This window comes from Peromyscus eremicus, chromosome 8b, assembly GCF_949786415.1.
Source record: "Peromyscus eremicus chromosome 8b, PerEre_H2_v1, whole genome shotgun sequence".
NCBI lineage: Eukaryota > Metazoa > Chordata > Mammalia > Rodentia > Cricetidae > Peromyscus > Peromyscus eremicus.
In genome coordinates, this window is record NC_081424.1 from 54,574,585 (window position 1) to 54,596,188 (window position 21,604).

General features: G+C 46.2%; 1 protein-coding gene across 1 annotated transcript in view; it reads left to right on the forward strand.

Annotated features, from left to right (window-relative positions):
• The window catches only part of Fndc1 (fibronectin type III domain containing 1), a 61,504-nt gene that overhangs the window by 12,244 nt on the left and 27,656 nt on the right, over positions 1 to 21,604 (forward strand). The window contains exons 4-10 of the mRNA XM_059272476.1: positions 4,001 to 4,207; positions 7,871 to 7,969; positions 10,337 to 10,454; positions 12,178 to 12,365; positions 13,304 to 13,411; positions 16,430 to 16,618; positions 18,171 to 20,606. Coding sequence (XP_059128459.1) covers positions 4,001 to 4,207; positions 7,871 to 7,969; positions 10,337 to 10,454; positions 12,178 to 12,365; positions 13,304 to 13,411; positions 16,430 to 16,618; positions 18,171 to 20,606 — 3,345 coding nt within the window. The remainder of the gene's footprint in view (positions 1 to 4,000; positions 4,208 to 7,870; positions 7,970 to 10,336; positions 10,455 to 12,177; positions 12,366 to 13,303; positions 13,412 to 16,429; positions 16,619 to 18,170; positions 20,607 to 21,604) is intronic.

The following is a 21,604-nucleotide window of genomic DNA, read 5'->3' on the forward strand; positions in this document are numbered from 1 at the left end:
TATTGGCATGGTTGCCTAGGAACTTGGCTCTTCATCCTATGGTCCTTCCTTGGAGCACTGGGTATACCTCTAAATTTGAAAGAAACAGGGCAATGAGTAGACCTCAGTGGGAGAGGATGTCACTGGCTGACTTCCTGGTAGGGAGCCAGACCAAACCAATAATTTGTGTAAGCAGGTGTGTGTGTGTGTGTGTGTGTGTGTGTGTGTGTGTGTGTGTGTGTGTATGTGTGTATGCACTCAATGGACAAGGACTCCCACTGCACCTGAAACATTCAGGAGGCACCATGGTCTTCTCCAAGAGTGGCTGCTGTGTTTGTACCAGTGTGGCTACAGGGATGCTCCCAATGCAGCCACCAGGAGCTTCTGAGTAAGTGCTACAGCGCAGTGAGCTGGGACTACAGATCCAACAGCAGGGCTCTAATTCCTGCTCAGTGCCTGTTGCCATCCAGCTCCAAATGTTCCCCCCACCTTTGCCTCTCAGCTTCTTTGTCTGTTATTGGTAGGATATATTTCTGGTGCATGATAGTCTCATAGATCCATTCCAAAAATAAGGAAATTGAGAGTCCTTCTTTGTAATTATTAGATAGTTAATTTTATTTAATTATCACCCCAAAACTCATTTAGTAAAGAATTAAAAGTATTGAGGTTGTTTATTGGAGAGGACACTGGCATTAAAGAGACTTTCAAGTGAGTATAGTCAGGTGCTGCATCACAGTGGGCTGTGTAAACAACTAAGGCCCTGGAGATCATGTCACTTAGTGATGTCATAGTCACCTTAGCAACCACATAACATGTACAATGCGTTTCCCAGGGTGTGTTTCTGCTGTTGATGACACAGGACTGTATTGTAAATAATGGGTGTGTTCAAGAGTTTTGTGACTCCATTCAGAGATAGTTCAGGAGTTTGTGTATCAGAATATGCCCAGAAAGAATGGCTTCATGATGGACATAGGCTGGTGAGGCAATTGCTGTAGCCAAAGCTATCCCAGGACCCATTATATACCCCAGGCTGGCCTTCAGTTCACTTCAGCCTCCCAAGTCCTGGGCTTATAGGCATAAGCTCTATACCCTACTGTTATATACAGTCTCACAGAACAAGAAACTGATGTAGTCAGGGAGTATCCTTGGAGTCCCCCTGTAAGTAGTAGATTTGATGTAGACTCAATCTACAGGCAGATTTAAAATCTGCCACATTTAACTAGCATAGAATTATACCCGGGCAAAGCATCGAGTGGAATTTTTGCCTCTTTCTTCTTCTTCTTCTTCTTCTTCTTCTTCTTCTTCTTCTTCTTCTTCTTCTTCTTCTTCTTCTTTTTCATGGTGAAAAGAAAAGTTTGATTCCCCACAGCTTCAGAAATGTGCTGACTTGTAAAGCCAGTGACACAAACCTGGAGGAGACAACCCAGTCCTGCCTGGCCTCCTGGTCTACAGCCAGGTGGCACTTGTTTTGTTCTGAGCCTGGCAGGGGGACAGTGTGTAGCTGTCACAGGTCTTCTGTGACTTACCTGGTTCTGTTGTGCTAAGACCGATGTGGGGAGTATGCCCTGCCAACTGTGAAATTAATATGCTCTGCCCTGGTGGGTGTGAGCCTGATTGCTGTTGGCAGTTATGACTTCCTGCTTTCAAGATAAAAGATCTACAGAGTGTATTAGAAAATATCGGAGGGCTTTTGTGAGTCTATTGCACACAGCTTAGAGAAAATAACTTAAATCATTTAATTGCAAATGAATTCTAACCATATGGAATGTTTTCTGGATGCACGCATCTGCTTTAAGACAGGCTCCCTGGATGATCTGGAAAAGATAGTTGACAGATTCCAGAATACAAGGAAAAGAAAGTTTCAAAGTGCTTGAAAATCAAACCCTTGAAAGAGAAGTTTAGGGGGGTGGGCCCTCGCTTTGTGACTTTTACCCACACTCCTGTTGTCCTGGGAGGAATAGCCTCTGGCCAGAGTCCTGGGCATAGTGTGCCCACTCCTCAGGGAGCCTGTCTAGACCCAAACTCCTGTTTCACACTTGTGAGTAGTAGAAATGGGGTGACTAGTGGGAAGGTGTGGGGAGCGAGTCATAGGTTTGAACAGATAGAACACTCAGGATCAGAATGGGTGGCTTCACATCCCTGGTTGACACTAAATGGCCCTGTGACTTTATTTGCTTTTTTCCTGGATATGAATTTCTTCTTCCTTGCCCCGAGGCACTATGTGGACAACCAGGATGCAGATGGGCGAGGTTGTTGCTGACTTTCATTAAAGTTCTAGCTAACATAGGTCACTGTGTTGGGTTATCAGCTGTTCTGTGGGCCCAGCCACATTCTAGGGCCCTGGCCACATTCTAGGGCCCCTGCAGGAAGACTGACAACCACTGGTGGCAGAAGTCACACAGTCCATAGGACAGCTGTTGTCTCTACCATACGGTTGTGTGGTTAATGCTTGATAGGCACTACCATGCATCAGAGTTCCAGGATGCACACCACAGCCAACAAATGTGTGTGGTCTTGACGAAGGCCCCTGCTCTGGGAACTTCATCCTTTCCTCTTTGTCCATCCCATCACTACAGAATTCAAAGGTCTTATCACCACTCAGTGGTCTGCTCATGAGTGCAGGGCTTTCCGAATGAGAATCTGTTCAGAGACAGACCTGCAGCTATCCTTGAGGACAGAATAGTCCAGGGGACACCAGGTCTCCTTCAAGTTGCTTGACTAGAGACGACTCAGGGATGAAAAGCAAGCGCAGGCTGAGAGTGTTGGACCTCTGCATCCGCGAGTGTCTCTCCTGGACTCCAGAGAGAGGTCTGCTGCTCATTGCATTCTGCTGGACCATTCTGTTGAATTACAAAAAGTTTAAACTTTTGTATATGGGGGAAAACATTTGTTACAACTTATATACTGTTCTCAGATGACTTTAAGGAGAGGTATCCAGTGGCTCATTAAGCAACTCCAGGCACCCCACAAAAGCGTGGTCCTTTGCTTAGATGGACAACATTGGAGATGGTCATTTCAGAGTAACTGTCTGAAGTGGCTGTTCATGTGTGTTGGTGAAGCCCATGCTAATCATGGCATTAGTTTTCAGATCTTATCTGAGCTTGGAATTTCTAGTCTAATAGAATTAGTCAGAATTGGTGCTGGAGCTAAGGTAGCTATGTGGAGCTTTGCCACGTAGATGGTAAAGAAAGGATGCTTGGAAGCAACGGCCTTATACGATTAGAGAGATGCTCTTCTGCTTAGCAGCATCCACGAATGAGGGCCAGAAGGTGATTCACTGTTAGAAATGGGCAAACATGGTGGTCACATGATCTGTAAACCTTGTTCCTCAACATGTCAGCTCTTACTCAGTGCAGATACAAAACTGTAACTAGTGTCCCCCAGAACACATTACTTTGAGAAAGTTAACAATGGGGACATTTCAAGTCAGTTCAAGATTTTTGGAAACTGGCTAATTCGTTAGTAAGAAAGCCAGAGACCCTGATGATAGCGGCAATGGTGGGGGCATAGCTAAGATTTGCTGTGGGGCGGGACTTACAGAGGGGTAGGAATAGAGACTCCAGGTCGAAATTGGTTGGTCTAGCTCATTAAAGCAAGGGAAGCTATCTTTTTAATATGACAGAGCAGAAGCCTTCTGGAGGCCAGTTATAAATAGCACCTAATGACTCTCTGCTGTATTTTAGTATCTACTGTTAGCCCTCATCAGAGAGTATAAAGCCTGTCTGGCCTAAAGGGGGTGAAAGGAAATGGATGAAAAGTAATATTATAAAGCCTCTAAGATCTGTGGCTGGCAGCTCCACCACATGGAATATTTTCATTTTAAGTTCAGGAGACCTCTTGGCAAGAAATAGAAGACCGTGTGGAGAGAATACACCCTTGAACTTAACAGGTTACCCAAAAAGAGTGTTTTAAGCCCCACAGTTAATTGATGAGACTCAATGTGTGAAGAGATTTCACATACAATGATGTAAGCTCCATGTGGTGCATCATTTAATTGTTTCTGTGTCATGTCCTTTTTAAGAAAAGGAAGTGCCCAACAAGCCTGTGCGCATGCGTGTCCGAGCCTCCGATGACAGGCTCTCCGTTGCATGGAAGGCGCCGCGCCTGTCTGGAGCCAAGAGTCCACGCCGATCTCGGGGTTTTCTTCTGGGCTATGGGGAAAGTGGCCGGAAGATGAATTATGTCCCGCTGACCAGAGATGAGAGATCACATGAAATTAAAAAGCTCGGTGAGTCTGAAATCCCAATGCTTCCATGCAGTATTGAGACGCTCACTCAAGACAGAACGCTGTCTTAGTGGGTGAGGTGTGTCTCCCGGCTGTGATGATTATCCAAGGCTATGCTCTGTGCTAGTTACTTTTCCCCTTGCTGTGGCGAAATGCCTGACTAAGGGAATTTTAGGCAGGAAGGGGCTAGTTTGGCTCACAGTCGAGGGGATGGAACCCAACACAGAGGAGAAGGTGGCTGGTCGTTCTCTGGCAGCAGGAGTGTGCAGCTGGGACTTCTCACATCTCGGCAGAACAAGAAGCAGAGTGAACAGGAAGTAGGGACCAGCTACAAGACTTATAAGACTTGCTTCTGGTGGCACACTTCCTCCAGCAACCCTCACCCTGTGAAGGTTCCACCACCTGCTGAAACAGTGCCACAAGCTTGGGGCCAAGTGCTGAAACTCATAAGCCCATGGGGACATTTCTCATTCAAACTACGTCTCTTTGCCCCACCCTGTCTTGGCCTCCATCACATTAACCTTTGTTCGGTGGCAGGACCACACTTTTTCTAAGTTGTTTCTGCACACAGATGCCTTGAGCCAGGACACTTTGCTCAAGGTGAGGTGTGGTGAGGAGGGAAAATATGGTCCTGTTCTCATCACTTGGTTCTTTGCAGTTTTTTCTTCAAATCCTGAGACCCTGAACCCTGAGTCCTGTTGAGATTGAACACTAGGAGAGCTGAGTGAGGCCTGCCAGGATGGCTTCTCTCCTTTCCTTTGGGCAAAGGTAGCAATAGCTATGGAGTGCTGGTGGGCACGTTTGCTGGGATCAGGAGATACTGTGTGGTCCATCTTAATGGGTCGTTACCTTTATTGGCAAGCTAGAGGGGGACACAGACAATGCTCTGAGAAGATGCTGTAGCCCCCAAGGCTCTTGCATGTGGAGGAAGTGCCAATGGCCCATCACTCTTGCCCCTTATCTACCTGATGACCTGGTACATATCTGGGACCCTTTATATACCCTCCTGGGGGAAGCCAGGCTATAGAAACTCAAGGGTCCAGGGTGGCCCTAGCAGCACATCTGTCTTGTGCTAGCACTCAAGTTGGAAAGTCCCTTGTCTTGTTGTCTCCCAATTGCTCTTTTACCAGTGATAAGTATTTTGGTCCCCACGGTTCATGTTTCTTTTATTTCCTAAGGGGTCAAGATCCAGGCAAGGGAGAGGCTATGGCTTACTGGGGCCACTGAGAAGATCCTAGTAAAACATCTGGTCTCTTCCACCCACGTGCAGTCTGATGCCTCTCAGGCTCTTGCTAACCTTGTGGTGTGGACAGTGGAGGTGGAGGCTCACATCAATCAGGGGCGTGGAGGCTGGAGGTGGAGACGGGCATCATTGGGGACAGAGGCTGGGGTGGGAAGGGGTGAAAGAGGCACCCACAGGCCTGTGGAGTGTGAGTGGAGCACAGGGAAGGGAGTATGGTGCCCCTTGCTTGGTACCTCTGCCGTGAAAGGTAAGTTCTTCTCCAAGATAGGTGAGGAGCAGAAGATGATAGGATGTGGGAGTGGAGTCAGAGCATGTAGAAGGGAGACTCACAGCCAGGCCGTGCATGGTGCACAGTGATTTGAGCTCAGGGAACAGTCCTGGGTGAGAGCAGCTTCCTGGAGACAAAGTTCTAGGAAGAAAGCCTCTGGCCTGCACTGCTGATTTGCTCTGAGAGCTAATCTGCTAAGGGCGAAAGTGTAGATCCTTAGAGAGCCTAGGCGGGCACTCTGATAGCCCAGTCCTGGCTCCCTGGATTATGCTGCAGTGTGAGTAGCTCAGATTTGAACTGGTGAAGACCTTGAGCAGATAGCTATACTCCTCTTTCTGAAGCATCCCAGAAGTCTCTGTTTTATCAGATGCTGTGTTCAGCTACCTGGTGGACACTCCAGGAGAGTGTCTATCAAGTCCCTTGATTGGCTGTTCCCAGCATGAGAAAACTGTGTGGTATTCTTTGTGTCTGCCTGGTCCCCACAAGGAGGTACAAGTCCTTCTGAGCCACACAGAACCTCTGAGCCATCTCAAAGCCCAGACTCCAGCAAAAAGGCACCAGCCAGCTCTCTTCTCCAATGCCACAAGAAATGCCGAGAGAGCCAAGGAAGGGAAAGGAGGCTCCAGGCTGGGTGTGCTTGCAAAGAGCAGATGTGGAAAGAGAGACTTGGTGTGAAACCACAGAACGATCTGGAGTCACTCCAGTCCTTCATTCTTGAACTGTCCCTTTGCCGCTGGATGGCTTCATTATGCATGTTGTTCAGCTCTGGTTTGATGACATGGACCAGACTCCACCCAGCTCTCCAGCCGAAGAGTAGAGACACTCTTTGTGGGTCCAATACCGTGGGAAAGTGTTGTTTACGTGGAGCATTTCATGTGAACACCCATAGGAGTTGCATAGGAGTCTCACTCATATCAAGTACTAAAACATAATTTGGCAGCATCCTGTCCTTCGTGGCTGGCCCTGCTAGTTTTTCTTCTCTTCAGTACTACACCTCTGCTCACCTGAAGATGATACAAACTTGCTCTTATGCTGCCCAAACGTGAGCAAATTTGGACCTAAGATATACGTGAGCTCACATCACCATCGCACAGGGTGGGCCCCTCTGGGGCTTCTTCTACAGTATGTTATCTTTTGAATTGTCGTCTCATCGACGGCTTGGGCTTCTCACGGTGGGTTCCTGTGAAAAGGAGGCCTGAACAGATGCCTGCTTCAGGACAGGGTGGGATGAGGGTAAAGTGAATTCCCTTGGATCTGCTGTTGCCTGGAAAGCCTGTCTTTGTGATTTATCCCGTACAACACTTTAACACTGTTCAGCACAGAGGTGCCGCAGCCATGGTCACGGCAGGAAGTGGACACACACTGAGGAACCTTGGAGACTGGCTTGAAGTCACGTCAGCAACACATTTTGTCCCTAGACAATCATTAAACACATTTTATCGGTGGTCTTCTGTGTCAGTGAAATCCCTGGGAGATGTAGCAGTTCCCAAGTGATTGTCAAAGGAGACCCCACACATGGAGTAAGCCCTGGGGTGGAGGGGCCTCAGGACTACAGAAGGGAGAGGAGATGATGAGATCAGGCCCTACGGAGGAGTGGTAAATGACGGGAGACAAGCAAATCTGAAGACCTTCAGGAAGATGCCAAATGGGAGACACTTGGGAAGTGAAACACAATATTCTGCTCTCCTACACCAGAGGCTGAGAAATGAACCAGCCAAGAATTTGCTTTGATGAGGTGTATGTGGGATGCCCTGGGGTCACTGGGTGGTGATGCTGGTGTCAGTTTGGAGGTTGTATTTCCATCCAGTATTCAATAACCAAGGTACAAAGAGAAGTGTATGTCTCGTGTTGGATACTTTCTGATGTATCTGTGACAGCTGCATAGGGCTTGCTCCTTCCTCAGCTGAAGTCAATAGGAGCCGGAGCCCCAACCACTCTGTGACTTCAATAGTCACTTCACCCCTCTGAGCCTGCCCTTACCTATGAAACAAAGACAATGATAGGGGCCTCTGTAAAGCATAATGAGAACTAAATGAAGACTAATTGAAGTGTTTAGCATAGTTGGGGCAGGGCAGAGGAGGGGCTATAGGCCGTTAGGTAGATAGGCTCCGGAGAAGTGAGGACACCATCCCATGTCCTTCTCTTTGGTCCACAGCCTCTGAGTCGGTGTATGTGGTCTCCCTGCAGTCCACCAACTCCCAGGGGCCGAGTCAGCCTGTCTATAGGGCTGCCCTCACAAAGCGCAAGAATTCAGGTATGTTTCCAGGGATGCAGTTGGGGAAACCGTGGTCTGGTGTGAATGCTGTTTCCCACCTGATGCTGGCTGTGATGGGGTGATGTGATCGGTGAATTTCAAGGGGAATGAAGGGGTCCATGGGACAGAGTGTCGAGGGTACGAACATCTTTCTTTCACGTGTAGAGACAGGGGAGTTTCTTTGATAAAACTCCTTTCACTGAGGGTTATGGACAGCTACATAGTACAGTTGCTTTGCTGTGCCAGGGGGAGCAAGGCATCATTCCACGGAAAGACACAGTCTAGTTCATCTGTTAACTGACCCCAGTGAGACACAGAACAAAGCAGGAGAAAGGGATAGGTGTGTTGGGGTGGCACAGAGGCACACACACACACCACTGTGCTTGACTTTATGCAGAAGTGTGAACCTTGAGAGTAGTATGAAAACACGTAACTGTGGTTCGCTAAGAGCCCAATCCTTGTGCACTTATTCAAGTGTATTTTGTCTCACATCCATTGATGGGTATTTGTTACATCACTCATAATATTAGCAAATTACACAGATATTTTCTGGCCATGAATCTCTATTTAAGGTGGCCTAGTTTCGTCCTGTTGCTGTGATAAACACCATGACCAAAAGCAGCTTAGGAGAGGAAAGGGTTAATGCACTATTACCCTTTGGGTGACAGTCTCTTCGTTGAGGGAAGTCAGGACAAACACTGAAGCAGAAGCCGTGAAGGAATACTGCCCCAAGCTCACCCACTGGCTCACACTCGGCTAGCTTTCTTAGACAGCCTAAGCCCACGCCCCAAGGGCTGGGTCCTGGCTGGTCCTCCCACATTAATCAAGGTCATCTCTTGTAGACATGGCCACAGGCCGATCTGATCAGGACAGCTCTTCAGCTGAGGCTCTCTCTTCCAAGGTGACTCTAGCTTGTGACAGGTTGAAAGTAAAAACTAGGCAGGATAGGAGGGAACCCCAGCACGATCCTTTAGTGGAGTCACAGTGTAAACTGGAACTTACTGTGTTTTTCCACGTTGCATAGGGATGTCCCACCTAGATCCTGACCCATTTGTATCCTTCACTGATTACTACCGTAGAGAACGGACAGCTTTTCTAACGGTCTGTTCCAACTTCCCCCTTTTAGGTAAAATCTGTATTCTTTTGAAAAAAAAAAAAAAGTATAAAGAAAACCAAAACAAGAGGAAGAGAGTTACAAGCAAAGTTGAAGACACCTTGTGAGTCTTAATTAGTCAGAGACCGAAGTCAGTGAGCCATGTGACTGTATTTTTTGATTATAAAAGTAAACCCCAGTAAGAAACTGGCAAGCTCAACTCTATCTTGTATCGGAATATAATATTTAATCTGCCTTGCAACCACATACTCTAAAATGTGAGTCTAACATCGGCTCCCATGAAATTCATAACCATTGTTTAAAGCAGAATTTTTACTTCACGTCACGATCTCCAAGGAATAACACAGTAAACTTCTCTTCCCCCCACACATATGCTCTCATGAAAGCTTTATTATTTCTGAGAAACTTACAGCATGTAATGAGCAAACACTGAGTTTCTTGCAGCGTTTTCTACCAAGGCGTAGATGCCCCTTTACACTCTTCCACATACCGACGGGCTCAGGCAGCTTTTACACTGAACTATGTGCTTCTCAGATAATGGTTAAGAAAAGCAAGAGTGGAGATTTCCCCCTGTCTTAGTCAGGGTTTCTATTGCTGTGAAGAGACACCATGACCATGGCAACTCCTATCAAGGAAAACATTTAACTGAGGTGGTGGCTTACAGTTCAGAGTCTCAGTCTATTATTACTATGGTGTGATGTGGTGCTGGAGAAATAGCGAAGAGTCCTACATCTTGCAAGTAACAGGAAGTAGACTGTGTGAGTGTCACACTGAGCGAAGCTTGAGCAAAAGAGACCTCACACAAAGTGACACACTTCCTCCAACAAGGCCACACCTACTTCAACAAGGCTATACTCCCTTTTTTCTTTTTTTTTTTTTTTTTTTTGGTTTTTCGAGACAGGGTTTCTCTGTGTAGCTTTGTGCCTTTCCTGGAACTCACTTGGTAGCCCAGGCTGGCCTCGAACTCACAGAGATCCACCTGGCTCTGCCTCCCGAGTGCTGGGATTAAAGGCGTGCGCCACCACCGCCCGGCATAACAAGGCTATACTTCCTAATAGTGCCTCTCTCTTTGGGGGGCATTTTCTTTCAAACCACCATATCTGCCCCCCTTATACTGACACTTAGCTTTCTATTCATCTCATTTTACCTAAGTTAAGCATGAGCAACTAAAAGTTAGGCAGGGCCTGATCAGAGGAAGTCAGTATAGAGCCTATGGTAAGAGGAGCCTTTCTGTGTGCCCACTGTCATTTCAGAAGACAGTGAGCTGGATGTACCTGAAGACATCAGTGTCCGGGTCATGTCATCTCAGTCTGTACTTGTGGCCTGGGTGGATCCTCTTGTGGAAAAACAGAAGAGAGTTGTCGCATCAAGGTACACATGCTTATTTCTTATCTTTATGTATGAGAAATACAGCTTCTCTGGCCTTTAAATAAATTCAGTAATTTTCTTTTTTAATTTTATAAAGATTTATTTATTTTACTGTTTGTGCATGAATGTTTGAATTGCATGTATGTATGTGTACCATGTGCATGTACTGGTGCCCACAGAGGTAGAAGAAGGCACCAGATATTCTGGAACTGGAATTATAGATGGTTGTGAGCTGCCATTTGGATGCTGGAAACCAAACCTGGATCCTGTGGAAGAGACCAGTGCTCTTAACCACTAACCCATCTCTCCAGCTTGACTTTCTTTTCTTTTCTGTGTGGGTACCAACTGACCAATCTTTTGCTGTTGAATGGTGCAGTACCCTGTGACAATCTATTTCCTGCAAATCAAATCAGGCCTGGGAGTGAAATTCTTAGGACAGGAAGTCACATCTCATGGGCTCCTTTTTATCTTATGTGTGGAAATGTCCTACATTTGTTGTTCCTCTGACTCAGTTTCCCTCTGTGCAGTGTTCACTGAGAGAGTAGTCTTCTTGAAGAGTCAAGGCAGGATGGATTTTTATGTAGACTGGTAGATGTTGGTCTGATGCTGTACACATGGCCCCTCAGTAGATATTTACTGATCTCTGAAGTTCGTCATGTCCTGCTTGGTTGTGTGTAACCAAGAGCCCCTTTTCTCTTATCTCATGATGTTGTGCTGTTCTGCCTTTTATATCCATTTGTAGTAGCAACAGCCCAAAACAATCTTACCAAGTTACAATCATCTTTATGTGAGCTTTATGATTTTCCACATTGCAGAGAAACCCAGTGAATATGGGTAAAAAAAGTTTCTATGTTCCAAGACTTGATAGTCTATAACAACCAAGAAGAAGCCAAATATTTGTGGCCTGGTTATTAGGTGCTAAGTTTTGAACCTATCTACAGCAAGAAAGTGGGACGTACGTTGAAATAAGAGAAATACAATGCTCAGATTATAAAGGTATATACACTGTGATCCACAGTAGGTGCAGGATGGCCTTGACTGTCTGCTGGTAGACTGATGCCTGCTTCTATTGAGGGACCCAGAAGAGTCACTGTGTTTATCCAGCCGTATACTCTCCCCCAACAGGAAGTGCTCATGTTTACCCTGGGCTTCGGTGTCCAACATCTTGCTGGAAACCAGAGGAAGCTGGACTCTCCTGAGAAGGACTGTTCTGTCCATTGTTGTGCTGAGTCCTCAGCTGATACCTCCTCCTGCCTTCCACATATAACCAACAACACGTGTGTGTGTGTGTGTGTGTGTGTGTGTGTGTGTGTGTGTGTGTGTGTACCTGGCTACCTGGCTACCTGGAGTCAGTTCTGGTTCTTGGAATTGTCACATTCTTCAGCCCGTGTGCTCTACATCACTGAAAAATTAGCTGCTCATAAATTCTGCCTGCCTCCTTTTATCGCTTCCTTTTGTCTTCTCTGTTTGGTCTTTGGAACACTGGGATATTCTGAGTCTTGGACAGCAACGCACTCTGTATTTCTTGGTCTGTCTTCCACACCTTTCCAGGGACCCTGTCTGCAGATTCTTAGAGCCAATGATGTGGTCAAAAGTTTAGATTTTTCTCCTCACATCTCCCTGCTTACTTTCAGAAGTCACCAGGGAAAAACAAACATTAGGGACTCTGGAATCCCACTTCAAAGACTCTGGTCCACAGGATGATTGTTGTGTGGTTTTCTCATAGACAGTACACCGTGCGCTACCGTGAGAAGGGAGAGTCAGCCAGGTGGGATTACAAGCAAGTCTCTAACAGGCGCGTCCTGGTGGACAACCTGATCCCTGACACAGTGTACGAGTTCGCAGTTCGGATTTCACAAGGTGAACGGGACGGCAAGTGGAGCGCATCCATCTTCCAGAGAACGCCAGAATCCGGTTTGTGTCTGAAATGGCCTTGGGGTTTCTACGGAGGGTCACTCCCCCATTGGAACTTAGCACAATCCAAGAAGTCAGTGGCGACACAGGGCAGCACTGGCAGTTTTTAAACTCTCACTAACTATAAATCTCACTAGTAGAGTTTGTATGTTTAGTTAGAATTAAAGTTGGAGTTTGGGTTTAGAACTATTAAATTAAAAGAGAGAGAGGGGGAGGGAGGGAGGAATGAAAGGGGTTGAGGAGTAGTTTTGTTGGGTCCATGTTTTGTACTCCGATAGCCCATTTCTGCCAAAATGTTCTTCCGGCATGTCAAACCTACCAAACTCCAGTGTGCAGCACACACAGGTTGCTGTTGTGGCCACAGATGTTCCTGGGTGGCCCAGCTTTTGTTGCATGATCTTTCTGAGGCTGGGGTTAATATTTGAGTTTGGGGAAAATCTTTTCTGTAGCCCAGGCTATCATTCAATAACAACTGGAACTACATCTTTAAAAGTTGTCCTGGGATGGATAGGAAGCATGGCTTTTATCCCAGCACTTGGGATGCAGAAGCAGGTGGATCTATGAGAATCCAAGTATAACCTGGTCTACAAATCAAGTTGCAGGCCAGCCAGGGCAACATAGTAAGAGCCTGTCAGAAAAGCAATAGTTGTACTAAAAGGATGTTGCAGATTTTGAACGTCTAATGTTGTAATATTGAGCCAGAAGGGAAACTTGGAATTCCAAGAAGCCTGTTTCTAGATGTGTCTAGACTCACTGTGTGAGTTGGCTGAAGTGACATGAAGTCACTTCACGAAAAGCTGGTGTATGGCCATCTTTCGTGTGTCATCAACGTGAGCACACCATCTCTTTAGTAAATAGTGGGTGAGGGGCCTGTCTCTGTTTGCATTGGGAGGTCCACGAGAGCCTTGTGAAATGTTTGATTTCCTGTCATCTTCTAGCTCCCACCACAGCACCCGAGAACCTGAATGTCTGGCCGGTCAGTGGCAAGCCCACAGTTGTCACGGTATCCTGGGATGCACTGCCAGAGACGGAGGGGAAAGTGAAAGGTAGGCGTTTCCTCCTTACCCTCTGAGTAGCCTTTCCGAGCAATGCTACTTTGGTGACCCTGACAAAAGCGTGATGCTCTAGACAAGCAATGTGTACAGTGAAGTGCTAACTCAGGGACACGGAGGCTTTGTTCGGATGTACATTATCTGAGAGCCAGGCAGGTACCTGCCAGTTATTCTTGTCTCTCTGTAGGCAGGATCTTCAACATAGCCTCCCTGGAGATATTTGTAACTATACTATGTGCTACCATAACATTTACACCCTGTGCTAATTCTAGAGCTTTCCATTGTGCCTGAGAGATCCTCAAAGTAGAAGCTGGAAGGGTCTGCTGGGACCATAAAGATCTTTAATGAGACCATAAACACTTCTAATGGGGCTGAAAACCTTAAGTCATAACTTCCAGAAAGTGGATTTGTTCCGTAAATTTCAGCCTGTATTGATTTATTTGGGTCAAGAAAAGGATAAAAAAAAAATAGAGATAAAGATTATCGGAGCTTTAAAAGAATAAAAATAGAATGGGATATGTACAGCAAGTGAAGCTGGAAAGTAGTCTGTTGGGACTGTTAGGAAAGCCCAGAAATATTTTCATTTCATTGTAAAAGTTTCAGAAATCTGAAGACATTTTAAAGATTCACAATGGGTTTTGCCTGGCTTTGCTGACAAGTGTGCCCTCATGGTAGAAAAGATGGAATCCTTGTTTAGAGACAGGAATCTTTCTATTGTTACTAGGTAGCTTAGTTAGGGTTTCTGTTGCTGTGAAGAGACACCATGACCACGGCAACTCTTATAAAGGAAAACATTTAATTGGGGCTCACTTACAGTTCTGAGGTTCAGTCCATTATCATCATGGTGGGACATGGTAGCGTGTAGGCAGACATGATGCTGGAGAGGGAGCTGAGTTTCTACATCTTGCACAGGCAACAGGAAGTGAACTGAGACACTGGACAGTATCTTGAGCATAGAAGACCTCAAAGTCCGCCCCCACAGTGACACACTTCTTCCAACAAGGCCATACCTACTCCAACAAAGCCATATCTCCTAATAGTGCCACTCCTTATGAGCTTATGGGGGCCAATTACATTCAAACTACCATGTTAGGTTAGGGAGAGACAAATTTAAGTCTGATATACCCAAAAGCTCTGGGCAGTTTGTTTAGGCTTACAGAAACACAGAAAACCATGACCAGTCTCCTTTGAGAATTTCCTGATGGAAACTATTGAACGGTTCATTTTTTTTTCATTCAACTGTAAGATGACTTGGCTCACATGTAGTGTGCCTTTTCATAGGAAAACAGGTCTCCAGGAGGATGATTGGTGTGGTATTTTCTATACATATTTTCTTTTCACTTTTTAGAAAGAATGGATTTTTACGCACTGGCCCCGTGTATAAGGACCGCAATGCTGGAAAGGCCTCTGAAAAGGAGTAAAGACACCTTTTCGGCAGATTAGATTTTCAGCTGTTGACAATAGCAGTCACTGCCCATCTAGTGGATTTATTTTCACAATACTGACTCATTCTTTTTCTAGCTCACATCTTAGTGCCTATCACAAATAATGCCGAAGGAAGCCGCATGTCAGCTAAATATTGCCAGAAGTAATGATAGCTACTGAGTTCTTATAGATGGAAGATTTGTGTATCTTAACCCTGTTGAGTTTCCATATGGGTATAATTGTGAGATTAAAATTCATAATTAATTGGGGGCATAGTAAGAAAGCACACTTTTTGACACGGTTAAGCATTTTTCTAGATGTGCTTAATCCTCTAAGGAATCATAAATATGTGATTTTATAGCATGGGGGCTCTCTCACTTCTCTACCATGACTAGTTCTACGAGAAAAGGATGTTGGATCTCCCTAGATAGATGATGCAAAGACATTTCTAGTTGGAATTTTTTACTGTACTTTTTAAAGGTTAGACCTTAGAGAAAGGGGAAGACTTGCCCATACTCATGTAATTGCTTGTTCTGAGGCCATTCTCATATTAACTTGGAATGTTATTTGAATCTTAAATTCATTGAGAGAATAGGCAAGGACAGTTCTTTGTTGACCATTAAAATTACACTGTGAAATATGCCTTTGGCTTTCATTGTTTCATATATATATGTACATATTTCTAAATATACATATAAAACCTACTCAGCCCATCTAATATTATTTATATGTACGTGATTTCAGGGCTGACCACTTGGGAGAGGTAAGAGTGGGAGAGAGAAAATGGTGTAACTATATTTTAATTTCAAAAAAATATATAAAGAACAAGTTTAAAAATATAAATAAATATAAACAAAATTCACATGTAATAAAAGAAACAGTTCCTTATACTGGACTGCGCATGTTTTTCAGACTCCAAGGGCATTATGTGCTTATAGACAAGCCAATAAAAATGGAAGCATTAGGAACCAACCGTACAGCCCTATTAGTGGCTTTTCCTCACAGTTTTGAATATTCTGAAATATTCTCAGCAGCACAGAGTGAATAAAAACTTTTACAGTTCTTACTAGAGTGAAGACTTATGACAAATATGGCATTTTTTCTGAGTTAATATTCTAAAAGTCACTTCACTTGGTAAATGAAATGTGATGTGAGCAATTATTCAGAACCAGTTCCTGGGAGTCAGCACTTTTGGGGTCCCTTGGTTTCTTGCATTGGCATATGTAATGCCACTATAGAAAGTCTGTAAATTAATGGAACCTCCCAAACTAGTGTGTATATATATATATATATATATATATATATATATATATATATATATGATCAGGTATATAAAGATAACTGTCCCCACCCTGTGTGCTTTCATGTGCTAAAAATAGCAAGCTGCCTGCTTGCAACTTCCGAGGGCTCTAATGAGTGTGAGCTGGCCTTGCACCCCATTCTTCTGCTGCAGCTGTTGGCCAGGTGTGCGTCACCAGGGTGTGAGCTTCAGCAATGTGTGTTCTAATTCCTGCCCATACTGTCTGTCTGCCGGATACAGGACTGTGTTCATTTTCTTCCTTCCAACCGTCTGCCAAATCATTTCAGAATACATTCTTTCATATGCCCCGGCTCTCAAACCATTTGGAGCAAAGTCCCTCACCTTCTCTGGACACACTACTTCTGCCCTGGTGGACGGTCTGCAGCCTGGGGAACGCTATCTGTTCAAAATCCGGGCCACAAACAGGAGAGGCCAGGGGCCACACTCCAAGGCCTTCATTGTCACTATACCAACAAGTAAGCATTGTGTGTTTGTGCTTTTCCCTCTTTCATTGCTGCTGTTTGTTTTGTGTTACTTTGAATCATGCTTTTGGGTTTAGAAACGCTCAGTTGATGGGTTTTCAGGGCTGAGTTTGCTCAGCTATTTCCGAAGTATTTTGTAGTCCCCTTTGAAATCAGTCTTTCCAAAAACTAAAATGTTACTACTGATATTAATAACTTATTTATAGCATTATCAACATATTAGTTACATGATTGCTTTAGTTTAGTATTTAGTTTGGGGCTTATATTGGGAGGGAAAGAACATGTTTGTAAGCTTAATATGGCATTTTAATTGTTAGCCTTCTGCTGCAAGCATTAAAACGTTCACTTTGTCTTCTATTATTTTGGAGTGTAACATTTCTCAGAAGACTTTCAATTGTTTGGTTTTTCTGATCAGTATTAAAGCCAGCAAGTTCACAAAGATCTGGAGATGGGGGGGGGGACTGTTTGTGGACCATGCTTCCTTTGTTACGTCTCGACATTTATTCTGGATATGCACAGCTCTCCCCTTCACTGTGTGCTGTGAAGACCCACAGTTTCATGCAGGAAGACACTGAAAAAGATGTTTCTTACTTCTAGGTCCCCCTGTTGCTATATAAATTCCTTTCCAATACAGCCTCCCTCCCCTCTCTCCTTCTCTCAAGACTGAATGAATCACAGGATATGTTTAAGATATTATTTTGCCAACTTGGGGCTCTATTTTAAGCCTTATTTTGAAGATACAAATGCATCCATTATGAAAGAAACTTGAAGTCAGAGAGGAAGCAAGTGAAAGTATGCTGAGGGGAAGCAGGGATCCCTGTGGTGCTTCAGAGTGTACGAGCTTGGTGCTCACTCCCGTCCCTTACAAGTTCCATTGGTCATTCCACTGTAACTTGGAATGCAGGTCACTTGACATTAAGAACAGCCATACTACATTGCTAACACACTGATGATTAGCTTAAGAAAGTCCTACATAAGATCTCGCACTTACAAAACCAGTGACTCATAGTCATCCCTCAGTATTTTGGAGTTGGTTCCAACACCCCCAATGATACCAGCTCTGCAGACGTTCAAGTCCTTTTTCTGAAATAGGAGTGTTTACACAGAACCCGCACACATATTTCCCCATACACTTCAACTTAATTACACAACAATATAGTGGAAATACTGTGTATTCAGGGGGAAAATGAATCTATACATGGTCAGTACAGACACATTTTTTTTTTCCTCAAACATTTCTGAAGCAAGATTGGCTGAATCTGAGGCTGCAGACTCCCTAGATGTGGAGGGCACTCATTCCAGAATTTCTTCAAATGATAAACTGTGGCGTCCCTTGATTCAATCCACACATACATTCTAGAACTCTGCTATCTAAAGTGAAAATAAAACAACAACAAAAAGAATGTTATAATTGGGAATGTGCCTGTTTGGTGTTCTAAGGAATTATAAGTGATCAGTTATAATGAGAAATTCAGAACACCTCCACACTGGATGGTGGTTACTACTGAACTTCCTCTGACACCCATCCTTTAAAAATCTGTTCCAGCCAGTTCCACGGAGGCCAGCCCACACCAGGATGGGAGGAACAAACCTCAGCCTTCTTCCCCTGCTCCCAAAGCTGCAGCTTCTTCAGAACACACTCCCCCAGCTAAAAATGTCAAGGATGTTCTCCCTGACTTAAAGAACAAAATCCTGGCTAACGGTGGGCTGCCCAGGAAAACCCAGCTTCGCTCTAAACCGGGAGAGCAGGATCCCCAGGCCACAGAAGTCACTGGTGAGGAGGAACTGGATTCCCTTGAAGATCCTCGTCCATCACGGTTGGAGACCCTAGACCAGAGGCGACCCCTGAGGGTACCAAGTAGATCTGGTCCTTGGGTTCCAGCTCCTGGCAGGACTCCATCAAGGGCTGGCCCGCCAGTGCCTCCCCGCAAGGAAGGGATGGACAGGCGTGGCCCTTCACTGGTTCCCCACCCTCGTCCAGGGGTTGAACCTTCAGTGACAGCCTCTTCTGCCTACTCCCGGCTCAGCTCTACAGACAATGATTCTGTGAACCAAAATGAGGATGATCAAGATGTCTCCCCTGACCCTAAAGCTGCTTCTTCCCAGTCACCTAAGGATCCAGTCAGGTCCCAGCCAACCTCGACGCCTAGCCGCCATGTGGCTTCTCATATGCTCAGGGACAAAAGTCGGGTGCTCCCAGGGGCAAAAGCAGAGTCCTCTGCATCGACACATTCTCATTCTTCCACCAGTGAGGAAGATTCCAGGGCTGCAGCCCAACCCTCGGGACTTTTCCCACTGCACAGAGGGTCCACCAGACCACACTCCAGATCCCAGCTTTCCAGGGGCTGGAAGGACCGCCAGGATGCCCCTGCCTCCAGTTCCCACACACCTTCCTGGACTGCCGTATCACCCTCCGGCTCTTCTCACCCCTTGGCCTTGACAGAAGGCTCCGAGGAAGAGGAAACTTCTGATGGCGGAGGAGCCGGTGACAGACGCGCTGGGGACACCAGAAGGCAGGCTGAGGCCACTGCACAGACCCAACAGACCCGGCCTGCTTTGGCGCACTTCAGTTTGACACGGAGTAAACCCTTCACTGCCCACGGCAGAAATCCGAACAGATTCTCCAGATTCCGGGGACTGAGGCTGCAGCCCTCTGGGTCCCCTCAGTCTACCTCAGCTCCGAAAGTCCTCACCAGGGCTCCTTCACAGCCTGCATCCCACACCAGGCCTGGCTCTGATGTCTATGGAGATGGCGAGGATGAAGAGCCGCTTTCAGCCACTGTGGTCAACGATCGTACACCTTCCTCCTCCTCCAGGCACCCAGCCTCTGGGGGATGGGACACCCTAAGAAGAGGTCCCCAGAGAGGGGCCAGCTTGTACAGGAAGGACCCCACCCCAGAAAACCCCAAAGCTGCTGGAGCAGGTGTACATCCTGAGGGCAAATCCCCTCTGTCCTCCAAGGTACAAGACTTTCAACAGAGCACCAACGAGGATGCTCACCAAATATCCCCAGGGCCTACCAGCCGCCAGTTGTCCCCTGATCGGCTTCCAGCATCAAGATCACAGGCCTTCCCCGGGTCCACTGTTCCCCGAAGAATGGCCCCTGGCCGCAGCTCAGAGGTTTCCAGTTCTCAGAGCAAGGATGAGGACAGATCACTTTTCCAGCCCAAGCTGTTGCGTGACCGCCTACGCACAGTGAACTCCCGTCGGATGCTCCCCGCGGCTCCCCAGAGTCGGGATGAGGATTCCCAGAGCAGCTTTGAGGATAACAGCACAGAAGTGGAGGCCTCAGATCCCCGGGCTCCCACTCACTCGGCTCGTGCCAAGGATGCCAACCCATCCACTCTCAGACATCGGCAGGGGGCCTCCCAGCCGGGGAAAGGTGACAGCAGCCATGCAGGAGCCTCTGTGAGGCCCAATCGGCCTGGCAGCTCCCATCCCCGGACCCAGGTTTCCAGCAGGGCTGGGGGCCAGGTCACACCAGTGAAGAAGATCTCACCTTCCAAGGGTCCCCTGCCACCCGAATCTCAGCAGTCAGTCTTCGCTGAGGAGGAGGAGGAGGAAGAGGAAAACGAAGGAGTTTTAAAAGGCAAGGAAGACTCTCTGTCTACCTCAGTTTCAAAGTGGCCTGCTTCCTCCTCTCGCAGGGGCGACAAGTATGGGGACAGAAACTTTGACAAGGACAGGGCTGCCATTGCGTTGGCTCCCCAGGAAGGGAGCCTTGTGCAGGAAGAGAACACCATCCCTGGAAGGCGACCACCAGGTAGTCCTTCAATAGCCTCACACCCATCTCCTCGGTACCAGCCTCGAAACCCTGCTACGGCAAGCCCCACCTCCAGCACCCACTCCTGGCCAAGGTATACCACCCGCGCCCCTCCCAGCTACGCCTCCACAACCCCCATGCTCTCCTTGCGCCAGCGGATGCAGCGGAGATTCCGGACCCCAGTCTCGCGCCAGCCCCCGAGACCCGTGCTTACACAAGGTAACTGGTCCTCACCTAGGGCCACCCAACCTGCTCTGTTTCCTTCTAGAAAGGGCTCAGTGGTTCAAACTGGTTTTTTGTTTGTTCATTTTAAAGCTTGTTTTGTGTGACTAAGCTTCCCCAATAACCCAAGCAGGCATCATTCCCACTTGTTTGTTCAGCTGCGTGTTGGGGGCGGGGATGGGTTTGCCCTGTGGCTTCTCTGCTTTTAGATGGATTTGACCCTCAGAGTCCAGAACTGCCGACTTCAAGTCACATCAGCCGGAGATGTCTGAGCTGCATTCGGGCTCCTAACATGAAGCCCAATATCCTGTCACCCTCCAAACTGTCCCTTCAACTGTGAAGATGTGTCATAGCCAGATGTTATTTTCAATTATTCACTGGGCAGAACATATTTAAGGAACCAACACTAATAACACATATTATGTGTGTGTGTGTATATATATATGCGTGTGTGTATGTGTGTATATATGTATATATATTTGTGTGTATATATGTGTATGTTTATATGTATGTGTATGTGTGTGTATGTGTGTATACGTGTGTGTGTATGTATGTATATATGTATATATATTTGTGTGTATATATGTGTATGTGTATGTTTATATGTATGTGTATGTGTGTATATGTGTGTGTATGTGTGTATATGTGTGTGTGTGTGTGTGTGTGTATACTGGCTTGTCTTCTGCTTGGTTCATCCTTATCTTTTGCACATAAAACTCAACCAAATAAACCCTAGTTCAATTTCAAATAGCCTTCTGTAGGAATTGCTTAGACATTTCATTCACCAAAAGGTGTCTATAACCTGCAGAAAGCATGTGGTAAAGTTGTCATAGAGTTGGGTCAGGCTAGGCCGTGAATTCTGTAACAGACAATGGAACATAGACAGCTGTGAACTAGGGTCCAAGTAAACCCGCAGGGCAGGGTCGAAGGCATTTGTGATACCTTTGTGTTCAGTTGAACCTTTCACTTCTTTCCCATGTAACTGGAGTTTCTTA